The sequence below is a fragment of the Bombus vosnesenskii genome, unplaced genomic scaffold (genome assembly GCF_011952255.1).
Source record: "Bombus vosnesenskii isolate JDL3184/JDL3185 unplaced genomic scaffold, Bvos_JDL3184-5_v1.1 scf7180000013264, whole genome shotgun sequence".
Taxonomy (NCBI): domain Eukaryota; kingdom Metazoa; phylum Arthropoda; class Insecta; order Hymenoptera; family Apidae; genus Bombus; species Bombus vosnesenskii.
This window is the reverse complement of record NW_022882924.1, coordinates 3915288-3927106: the sequence shown is the minus strand read 5'-3', so window position 1 is coordinate 3927106 and position 11819 is coordinate 3915288. Positions and strand designations below refer to the sequence as shown.

Here is an 11819-nt window from a genome sequence, read left to right as displayed (position 1 = left end):
GCGGTTCTGGATCAAAGCATCGAACGAAAGACTTCGAAACGAAGGAGCCGATTTGAGATCGTAACGGTAACCGTAATGGCGACCGAGATCGGCAGAGAGAAGGTAGCCGTCGACGACGATTTTTAGCGCCGATTCGGGAACGAGGAGAACTTGGCTTTCGAATCTGCCGCTCGTTCCAAACCGAAAGGTCGTACGCGTTCGGGATCGAAACGCGTTCTGCGGCGTTTCGGTTTCGTAAAATCGGTAGCGGCAACGATCTCGCCCGATTCAACACGGTCTCCAGATGTATCGTAGTCCGACACGGTTTATCCCCGTGTCCCCGACCGAATCTCCCTCTTATTCTCCTTCGCGACTTGTCTCGTTCCTTCTTCTGCGTTTTTCTCGTCGCTCGTCACACGCCACTCTCGCCACCTCCTCTTTCTTATTTCTCCCTCTTGTTGGCTCGTCTCGTGTCGTGTCGTCACGCAATCTCGAGAGGTATCTGTTGGACGATCTCGAGCAGCGTCGAGAGCGCGCGTCGCGCTTTACATCGACGTACGAGATGCTCCAAGGAGCTCGGAAACTCGGTCGAATCGTTCCGGATCAGGACCGGATCCGTCGTTCGACCGTTCCCGAACTGTCGGGATGATATCGTCTTCCCGTCGTTACCTCGTGTACGCGATCGCCTTCTCGCGAAAATCAACCGGCAATGGTCGGGGTAGAACTGTCGCGCCCGAGCCGCAGCAGCCCGCAACACACGACCCGACCGATTCTCTCTTCTCCTTCCCAACCACCTCTCACCCCTTCGCGAACCCCTCGCAAAATCCCTCTTCTCTCCTCTCTCTCTCTTCTTCCACCCCCGACCTGTCCTCTCTTCTCCTCTCTTCTCCTCTCAACCCCTCCGCTTCCTATCCGCCTCTCACCAACACTCCCCGCCGTTGCTCACCTCACCTCGCCTCACCCCTCTGCCACGCTTTCCAACACCACCCTACCCTCTTCGCCTCGCCACCCTCGCACTGTGCTCTCGCTGTTCCCCTCGCCTCCTGCCGCATCGCCCTGCCACGTTTTACCTCGCCTCTCCTTTCCACCGATCATTGCCATTCCCTCCTGCAACCCCCTGTTCTATTCTGTCCTCTTTCTCTTCCTCTACATGGGTACATATGCACACACACATACACACACGTATACTAATGCGCGATGAAGCACACGGGAACGGAATCTCTTCCGTATCCGGCAACGGCCCATCCCTACGTGCTTTCCGTTCTTCCACCTTCGTTGTAGCTACCAACAATTCCTATCCGACCTTCTCCTCTCGTAACTAGAGATTCGTCGCGCGTTTCGACGGTTCACCGAATCGACCTTTCATTCGATTCCTTTCTCGGGATACGCGGACAGAACGAACCGACGTGAATCGCACGAAAAATCTGCTTCTGCTCGCTCGAAGAAAGGAGCCGAAACACACGAATGAGAAGATATGAAATGGCGCGCGCGCGCGCTCGCCAATCTTCCAACTTGACCCGCGTTTTCCTAAAAATGGGCGAGGCATTGCCCTTTCCTGAACTTTCAGCTTTGCCGGATGAGATATCCCAGCCAACCGAATCCTGAAAGGAGAAGAGAGTGACCCGTTTTTCGTCTCGCTTCTCCCATCCGGATCGTTTGCCTTGCGCGCGATTCTCTCTCTTCGTTTTCGACACGATCGTCTCCGAGTCGTTCCGAGATTCCACGAGAACCGTGCCGTTCACGGGGGTGCGATACAGCACTACCACCCCTGCTACGCGTGTCAAACTTTCTCTTCGTGCTTAGCTACTTAACTATCCACATACGCACGCACGCACGCACGCACGCACACACACACACACACACACACGTGTTACCTCGACTCGGATACGCGTCTCTAGACGCGTCTGCGTCGGACGCCCTTACCCGCCACGGTCATCGAAATCACTCGACGTTCCCACCGATCGTATTGGATCGATAGCGAATCGACCGAGAAGATTAAAATTTTCGTGTTCTCGCGAGAAGGAAACATTTTTTCAGACAATAGGTCGTTGGTCTATGATCGAGAACGCGACGAAATCGAGACGCTCTTCTGCGTTGTTTCGTCCGTTTTGAATCGTTACGATACCTCGCGATCCTGTTTTATAAAATGTCGCCTGTAACTCGCGCGGTCCCTCGCCGCGATGTCGTTTCGCTATCTAGGTAAAGAGGTTACCGGTTCAAGGTCGATCCTAGTCATTCGTAGAATGTAGCTAGCGCGTTCGTGTTCGCTGCGTCGCTCTCGCCACCGACTCCAAAGTTTCCGTTTCTTTTCCTCTTTCTCGACCTTCGAACGGTCGATCGTTCGTTCTCGTCGATTCTTTTGCCTCTCTTCTATTACACGCGAATTAATTTCTCGTTGTTCGTTTCGAGGAGTTCTCTGGACTCTGAAGAAGCTTTATTCGTTCGATACGCTCGAAGTAGTTCGAGGGGAGGAGAAAGTCGATCGCGTCCGTCGCGTCGCCTCGCGATGTTTATACCGTATTAACGGTAAGCTGCACTTTGAATTCCAAGCGGGGTCAAAGTGTGGTAATTTCAGTGGACGATTCGATCGACGAGAAGATTCGATGATGGAGCACGCGCAACGAAATTTGAGAAAGTTGGATCGAGTTGGAGGCGAGCTATGTTTCGCGCGACTATAAAGCAACGTCGAGCAGCGGAGATTCCGGCGTTGCGACGTCGATCGCGAACAGGAGGATGGATCGTCGAGAGGAAAGCGACGATGGAGGCAGCGATTGGCGACGCGAGAACGAGTTCGGATGGAAAATGGAAAGATTCGAAACGCGGTATCGGCGGCTAAACCACACCCCGACGTGACGAGATTTGACCAGCCATTAGATGCGAGTAGGGAAAGAGAAGAGGCGGGACGATGCTGCTCGATCCCGGAGAATTTACACGGTCTCTAATTGGTCCGTTTCTCGTCGAAAATAATCCATCTGGGTGTAACCAGCTGCTAAACGTAGCTCGTAAAGTGTTCGAACGGTGTTGGCTAGGCGTGTGGGTTTTGGCGGTCGTAGAACGTGGTCCGATGCGTACGCGCGAGTGCGAGTGCGAGTGCGAGCGTGAACGCGAACGTGGTCGCTTACGATCGGCCGCTACGAGAGTCGACGAGAGAAAAGCTTTCGGGCGGCATTCGCGCACGTTTCAGGGCCACCCGCCGGATCCCGGTAAGCCCGCCGCGCCGCTTCCATTTTTACACGGACTTTACTTACGTCTCTGACTCGTCGAAATTTCCTATCGTTTCGAAATTTTCGATCGTCCATCGTCGATCGACGTTTCTTCGACGACGCGTTCGCTCCTTTCGTTCACTTGCGTATTCTCGCGTTACCATTTGCCCGAGAATCGGACGATTCGAACGACCTAGTGACCGCTAGGTCGATCGAACGACCGATCGATCGATCGTTCGATAGACAGACAGGTAGATCGTCGATGAAAACGGGAATGGAAGCCGGAACGTGGCCGTTGCTCGCGACGATCGCGATCGTTTCTCGCGACACGTGGTGCTCGACGTGAGAATCCGATCGTATCGCGAGTTACAGTTTTGCGGTGGCAAAAGTGGAGAGACGTGTTTCGAGGAACGACGTCTCGTCGGAAAGAACGAAAGGGAAAGGAAGAGGTGGGAAGGGAGGAGGAGAAAGAAGCGAAAGAAGAAGAGAAAGAAAGGGAGAAAGAACGCGTGAACAAAAGCTTCGTATCGACGTGGTTCGCGAGAAACGATGACTCTCGTGACAGACACGGTGTCTTACGCGTGTCAACCGGTCGGTAGACAGTCTTACGACGACGTTTACCGTCACCATCACCTCCAACTTCGACATCATCATCATCATCACCTTCATCGTTACTATCATCATCGGCATCACTATCACTATTATCATCATCACCACCATCATCGCCGGCGACGAGGAGCGTACGCATCCACCGATGATCCATCGATCGAGTGCCTGCAAGGATACCTGTCCGTGGGAAACGTGGACGAAGAAGCGAGAAATCGAGTGGTCGAAACAGGCGAAACCGACTCCGCGTTAGGATCGGCCAGCTCTGACCGTTATCGGTACGATAACCGCATCGTGTTCACCGATTCGAGTTCGACTATTGTCGTTCCCTCTTCCCTTCTGCCATCTTTTTTTCTTTCCTTTCTTTCGAGATTCGAGCGAAACTCACAGCGTAGCGTCGCTCGTCGTTATAATTCGAGATTACACGCGTCGACGGTTTTATCGCGTGTCAAACCATTTTCACCTCGTATTTCGCGTTCCGTTTAACCGCGTTTACCATCTTGAATCTATCGTCGTACCGACGATGCTCCCCTGGCTCTCGTGTTGTCAACCACCTGGAACGATTCCAATTGGGAACAACGTTCTCCGTGAAACGCGGTCCGGTCGCGTCTATCGAGCAGCGTGACGCGACGATATTTCCTAATTATTCGACTCGTTCCCTCGCTTGTAAAAGCCAAGCAAGAAGAAAGAAAGAAAGAAAGAAAGAAAGAAAGAAAGGAAGGAAGGAAGGAAGGAAGGAAGGAAGGAACGAACGAAGGAGGAAGGAAGGAAGGAAGGAAGGAAAAAAGAAAGAAAGAGAGAAGGCAAAGTAGAGACAAAAAGAGTAAAAATTTATGATGGGTCGACAGGTCGCGAGCATCGCGGTACGCGGTGGACTCGGACGACGCGTCGTCCGTTGTATCGGTGGATGCTTCGGCCGATCTCGAGTCCGGTTCCGTCGAGGCCGAGGAGAGCAACGAGGGTAACGAGTCGAACGAACCGATCGAACCCAACGAATCGAACGAAAGAAGCAACGAGTCGAACGAGAACGAGCACGTGCCTCATCCTCACGTGGCACTGGACACCGCTGACACCACCGCCTCGACGCACGGACCACGTCGGTGTCTGCTCTGGGCTTGCAAAGCCTGCAAGAAGAAGACTGTGACCGTCGATCGAAGAAAAGCTGCTACATTGCGGGAAAGAAGGCGCTTGAGAAAGGTTAGCCGAAATAGAATACGTTCGAATAGAATACGAGAATCGCGTGCCGGATCGATCTCCTCTCCGATCGATAGGTCTGCGTTTCAGGTGAACGAGGCGTTCGAAGTTTTGAAAAGGAGGACGAGCAACAATCCCAATCAACGATTACCGAAAGTAGAAATTCTACGGAACGCGATCGAGTACATCGAAGGTTTGGAAGCGTTGCTGCAGAGCAACAGATCCTCCGTAGCTCAGGGTCGCGGTTCGACTAACGATACGCCGGTAAGTATCGGAGGAGCCGATCGATCGTGCCCTAAAGATGTTTTTCCTAAAGCTTACTACTCACGACTACGTAGGTTGCGTTCCTCGCATCGGTTTTCATATCGGCCGAAACTACTCGTATTTCGTATTCGGTCGAAACAGAGAGAACGAATTCGACCGAATAATTTTTCAAGAACGAGCACAGTCGACCACGTGTCGTACACGTGTTCGTGACGCACTCGCACGAACGTTAAGTTTCGCGCTTAGACATCTTTTTGCGACATCCGGAACGACAAAATAATCGTTGGTGCGTCGTATCTTGTTTATACTTTTCCGTAGTAGTTTTGATCTATTTAACGACGAATTGGCAAGATACGGCGACCAGGAAACCGAACAGGCAGCCTGATGAAGTTTAACAAGTTACGAATAAAACAACCCGACTGGTTGGGCGAAAAGCGCACGAACTGTCGCGTCGTAGCTCGTTGCACGGTCTTTGAAACGCAGAGCCAACGAGCCAACTACTTCGGGATTCTTCTCGAGGGGATTATACAATGAAATATATTTTCCTGGTATTTCGTATCGTGCAAACCGGTCGTCTCGTATCCTCGCTAAATATAAGCTCGATTCTGCGCATCGATTCGTGCCACGTTAGCGCACGCTTTTCTTCCATTCCACATGAAACGAAAGTTACTTTGCGCTCCGCTCCAGACCGAATGAAAAATCGTCCTAACCGTCGTAGTAAACGCAATAGGTGTAATATACAAGAGGACTGAAAATGACAGGATACGAGCACGAGACAAACGAACGATCGGACCAACGGCTACTTGAAACGATCGTACAGAAGATGAAAAGTGTCGTTGTACAGGTTGCGAAGAAAGAGAGAAATGGTTAAAAAATTCGTAGCGTGTAAATTAGGCAGCGAACGATCGTCGATCGCGACCTGTTTTCGTGTTTTCGAAAGACTTAGAGACAAAGGCTTAGAGATAAATTCGAGATTTTATATGCTCGAGAAATTCGACTTTAAAAAGAAGACAACTTGTATCGACCTCCGACATCGAGGACGCGAAGCCATCTTCCAGAGCAAACATCGTGCTTATTTAAAGCAGCCGTTTCACACGCGAGCACCAGGCGGTTAACGTATCCTACTTTACGATAAAAGCTCCTCGATTTCACTTTGCGTTTCATCTCAACGAGCATCCCGTCGCGTCGTGTTGTGTCGTTCGTCACAAGTTTCATCGCGTTGATCTCTCCCAAAAAGTCGCAGTCGTTTTCTCTCCCGTTGTCCAAACTCGTACCGCTGAAAAAATCGCTCGCGTTTCTTTTTCTTTTATCCTCGGTTTCCATCGTGGTCGCGTTAAAAAATAATCTGGAAAACGTATTTCCCTCTTCGCAGAAATATATTCCCGCAGCAAGTACACCTAGTTTCGTTGATAGCAGCTTCTCGTAACGAGCTACGAACGCGCGTCGATAAACGTACGAACGTACTTATGTACTTACGTTCTTGCGCACTTATGTACGTACGCGCGTACGCACGCATATACGCACTCGCGATACCAAGCGATGGACAGTGCAGCGACGAACTGCCTTTACTCTAAGAATAGTTGGCCGCGACGACGCATATAGATACGCCGAAACAGATAAAATGTATACATGGTGTTTAGCGTTTGACAGAGAGAGGAGAAACGTACGCGAGGAAGAAAGTCGCGAACACGTTCACCGGCGACTTATTCGACGAAATTTTACCTCTCTTTTCGATTGCTCGTTGTCATCGATAATTTACGTTCGTCGAACTTGCTCCGAACTTGGTTCAACGTTTTCCGTTTCTCGATCTTCAAAAGTCGCTACATGGCGAGCTGATCGTTCGTAGCTGACGCGATATTCGTACGATGGAATCAAACGTTTCCTAAGTAGACGCGTATTTCGCCATTTTATCGTAATTCGCTATCGTCGCTAAAGCCGATAATCGCAACAGCTGGCTTCGTTATTTGCAGGGTGCAACTTCCCCGCGATACGTGACGGAAAGGCTGAGACAGTTCTCGGACCCTCTGGCGAGGTTTCAACCCATCAACGGTGAGTGAGATTCTATCCACGAAACGGTAATTTTCGTTCGCGACGCCACGTTGAAACGTTAAAGCACGTGGAAAGGGAGGAGGAAGCGACTATTAAGGAGCGTGCGACCCATCGACCGGCTTCTCTAGTTTGCGCTCAACGATTCCAAAATGGTAGATCGTGCGTGTTATACCGGTATTTTTAAGTAGATTAATGCTTGACACGAGACGGAGCATTAAGCAGATCGGTATTAATGAGTTTTGTCACCCTTGAGTGACACTCCGTTTCTATTCGGTTACACTCGCTGCTATAGATAGCCCACCCGTGAGTTTCCGAGGAGATGCAACGTCCTCCCGTCCCTACAGTCCGATACAGTCGACCGCTCGCGTCTCGCTCGCGTCTCCCTCGCGGGTCGCGTTACTCGCGACAGTCTACAAGCCACGCGCCACGCGTCATGGTTCACGGTGCATCGTGCATCCTACACCCTACTTACTTACACCTCTAGCCGGCAACGAAATCGAGAAATACACGCGCGCGCTTCCATACATCCTCCTCGGCTGCTATCGTTCGATGCTCAACCCCGTTTCCTAGCTATTTTCGCGTCCGATATTCTACCAGATTTCCCTGTTTTTCCGACCTGCCGAATACACGGCGGAATTAATTGGCCCAGATTCCCAAAATAGACCACCGGTCTCATCTCCGCTTTCGCGCAAATCTGCGCTACGCGAATCTCCTCGCGAACAAATCGAACGGAAACTGTTTGTCTCGAGGCATCACGTTCGAGAACGACAACGAAGGAAAATCGGGGATATTCGCGTGCGTATCTACTTATGCCAATTCGATGGCGCCGTCGGCTAAACGAATCCCTTTGCGAGCCAAAAAGAGCAGCTCGCGCAACCCTGCTATTTCGATCGTTGAAATAACTCGAGATTAATTAGCGTTAATGAATATCTGACTATTGCGTACCGTGAAACATAATTCAAGTCACCAGGAAGAAGAATGCGTTCGTTTGCTCGAAGACGAGTCGCAAGATCGGCGAACGTACGAGCAAACGAGCACCCGTATACACGCGTACATGAAATCATGTCTTGTATTTAGCGTCGAATCGCGAGATTTCTTCGTCACGGTTCTTTTCCCCCTTCTTTCGACCGTCGTAGTAACGATGACTTGCAACCGTTTGGAAGAAACAGGTGACGAGGGAAGGAGCAAGACACGGAGAGAAGGAAATGGTGGCAGTTGAATTTCGTGGCACGAGTTTCTCGTTAAACGAAACAGTCTATAATTCACGATCACACCGCGACGCATTCGCCAAGTCGCAGTCGTCCACGAACCAAGGAAAAAAGAGCTGCGAGCTCCTCGGTAGGAATAGGCATCGTTGCAACGACGAGAAACAAGTTCCTCTCTGTGAACGTGAAGCGTACCGATGCCAAGAGATTTATCGAACCGTATCCCACTAATGCGGATCCTGATTATTTCGATCAATGTCCCAAGATTCCGTTACGCTACGTAACAAATCATATTTCACAACTTTTAACCGAACGAGTTTCCAACATTTCACGAAATTTCTAATATTCTTTGGAAACTCCTTTGGGAAATCGTCCTACCACTGCCGTCATTTTTTTCTCGTTAGTCGCTATTAGCAACGATACGATACGATCGCGTCACCGCGCTGAAACGCGTGTACATACATTTTCTTCCGATCGATCTGTGCTGATAACCGCGAATCGTCGTACACAGCGCACGCAAGTAGTCTCAGTCTGTAAGCAACTACGTTACCGATTTGGTGGATCGTCGAACGATAAGAAAATTCAAGTCGCCTCAAAGTGCCATATATTGCCACGGTACATTAGTATGACGCATCGTCGCCGGACCATCCTTTTGCCAACGGAACGGTCGTTTAAGCGCGGCGGAAGCTGCGTCCAAAATACATACTTTGCCACATCCAGAATTCTCTCGAAAATTTCCTTGTCTCCGCTTGTTTCGCGCTTTTCTCTACTCTCCTTTCACATTTTCCACCCAACTTCTACATCTTGTCTCGCTGTCGCCCATCAGCGTCTTCCGTTTTCCCTTCCAAACTACGCGTCTCTCTCTTGCCCCTTTCCCCTTGTCGATTTCCATTTCCAGTTATTCCTTTATTCTTCGATATTTGCCGCTTCTACCATTTCCTTGTTTTTTCCAGTTCGACGAAAGCAACTTCGTTCGACGAATTCGCTAGTGCACGATACGATCCAAAGCGTTGCGATCCAAAGCGTTACGATCGAAAACAAAGAGCGTCTTTACCGAGGGACGTTCAATGTTCGCGAAGGGCTTCTGACGTCGTTGTCGCGTTTCTCGCTAATGGGACCAAGTGAAAGGTTCCTTGTGTTTCTCTTTACCGTCGAAAAAACACAAGCAACGGTTTGGGCCGCCGCCGCGTAATGGTAAGGACGAATCGAGCGAACTGCGAGCGAATCGGTGCTCTTTGAAGACCGCCAGGGATGTAATTAAGCCGTTTCGCTTTCAGCTTTCGCACGACTTTTCCTTCTCTTTTTCTGATCGGTACATCCTCATCGCTTTCAACGAGAGGATCTCATTTTTGACTCGGTTTCCTCCAATAACGCGTAATTATACCGTTAATAATACCGGTCACGTGCGTCGTCACGTGCCGTTGTTACGTTCGATGTTTGCGTAGACTTACGGTTAATTCGATTAACTCGCAAACCGAAAGCTTCTACCTTTAGCAATCTTGCGAGCATGTTTATAAGATAAGAAAGCGTTAGATAATAATTTGTGCAAAGTGATCAGCGACGAAGTGATTTGAGTGATTAGCGCCGGTTCGTTTGTGTCTTTCGACAGGATTCGAGGGAACGGTGGAACCGCAATCGTCCCAGCTCAGTGGAAGCAGCTTGGATCGCCTCAACATGATCGTCCAGAGCATCAACGGACCGACTCACGGGGCCACCGACGCGCTTCGATATCCTTCGCAGCAGTGACACACAACGGTGTGTTACAGATACAGGTGTTCCAAAGGAATCATCGATTTTTCTCAATTCACTGTTCCTGGAACCACAGTTGAACGCATCATCGTGTGGATATATCAAGTTCCTAAAATGCATCGGCTTAAACGTATGCTCCTCTCTGTAATATCGCTCAACGATCGTTTTATTCGAGATAGTTTCGTTATCAAACGAGTTCTTTCAAGTGAAATATTTACATACGCGCTATCCTTCGACTATTTTCTGCCGATCGTGTAATTGAATCGTAATCGAAATAACTTATCTGCATCGCTTCGAATCGATCTTATTCGATACAGCGACGGCGCGTACTACTAATTATCTCTCTGTATATAAATATACATGTATACGTATATATACATAAGCACGTGTATGCAGACAATACATATACATATTCATATACATACATAAATACATTGATACATACAAATTTATAAATGCGCACTATAATAAAATATATCGGGATACGTGAAACTAAATCTTGCAAAAGATATGCGCGCTCTTGTTTAAGCTGCCTCCGTATTTTATCGTGTTTTATTTATTATACTTCCCCTTCTGTTTCGTGCACATCATCCATTTAATTTATCGTTGCATTTTTTTATCGATGACCACGCAACCATTGCAATATTGTAGCCAACGATTATAGGAGCGTTCGAAACATTTATCGACCCTTGGCGTTTCGAATGGTAAGCGGGAAACCAAAAAACGGCTATTCCCCTCCACACTCAACCGAAGATACGCACGTGCATCTGCTTTGCAACTACTAAATACATAAGTATATGTACACATATGTAAGTACTTACATAGTAGAAAGACAGACGTTGCTAACGCTCGATTTCGTTCGGACGACGACGAAGTGTAACCGTAAACGTAAACACGGTCTATGTATTATATAGACACGTATTCCTCTTGGCTTCATCTCGCTTTCTTTCTTTCAACGATATGGTTCTTCGCCCAAGGAGACAGCTTGAGTTTTACTCGATTTATGAATGCGCCTTTGAAAACCAACGGTCGGCACGACCAAAAGATCTAGCTCCGGAAACCAGAGACTACTTTTAACCAGATAAATTGGGAGTCTTGGAAAATCTAGACTATCAACGTGTTCCCTCTGTCGCGATATCGGCACGTACTCAAAACATCCTGTAAAACGCATCCCTCGAGACACGCATCTACACATCTGTCCTCTCCTTCTTTGGTATTCCCCCTTGTTTTCCCATGAACGGAAACTTTAAAGACTACCGCCACACATTATCGTGCTGTGCCATACCGTACCGAGACACCATTCTGCTCGGACAAGAATCTTTCAGATTTTTCCTTTCTTCTACCATTTCCTCCTCAAATCCCAAACGCATAAAATCATACGCCATCTGCCGCATGCTCTTTCGTCAAAAATTTCCATTCCATTTTGATTCGTCCCTGGCAAACGACGACTGTTCCTCGTTACAGAATGTTTCTTTTCCCATAAATTGTCATACATTTTTGAAACGCCTGTAATATAGGAAAAATAATAAAATACAATTCTACAAGGACTACAAGCTCATTTTGAATTTTA

The 11819-nt window shown here is 48.9% G+C and overlaps 1 protein-coding gene across 1 annotated transcript; it reads left to right on the top strand.

Annotated features, from left to right (window-relative positions):
• The first annotated feature begins 3002 nt into the window (after positions 1-3002).
• LOC117236414 (myogenic-determination protein) lies at positions 3003-10789 on the top strand. The gene is made up of 5 exons (XM_033499337.1): positions 3003-4066; positions 4637-4985; positions 5073-5246; positions 7217-7295; positions 10110-10789. The coding sequence occupies exons 1-5, from the start codon at positions 3732-3734 to the stop codon at positions 10244-10246; spliced, it is 1074 nt and encodes a 357-aa protein (XP_033355228.1). The 5' UTR covers positions 3003-3731; the 3' UTR covers positions 10247-10789.
• The last annotated feature ends 1030 nt before the right edge of the window (positions 10790-11819 follow it).

Coding starts and splice junctions, on each gene's coding strand:
- LOC117236414 (XM_033499337.1), top strand. CDS start 3,732: ATGACTCTCGTGACAGACACGGTGTCTTACGCGTGTCAACCGGTCGGT. Junction 5,247..7,216: donor GTTCGACTAACGATACGCCG/GTAAGTATCGGA, acceptor CGTTATTTGCAG/GGTGCAACTTCCCCGCGATA. Junction 7,296..10,109: donor GAGGTTTCAACCCATCAACG/GTGAGTGAGATT, acceptor GTCTTTCGACAG/GATTCGAGGGAACGGTGGAA.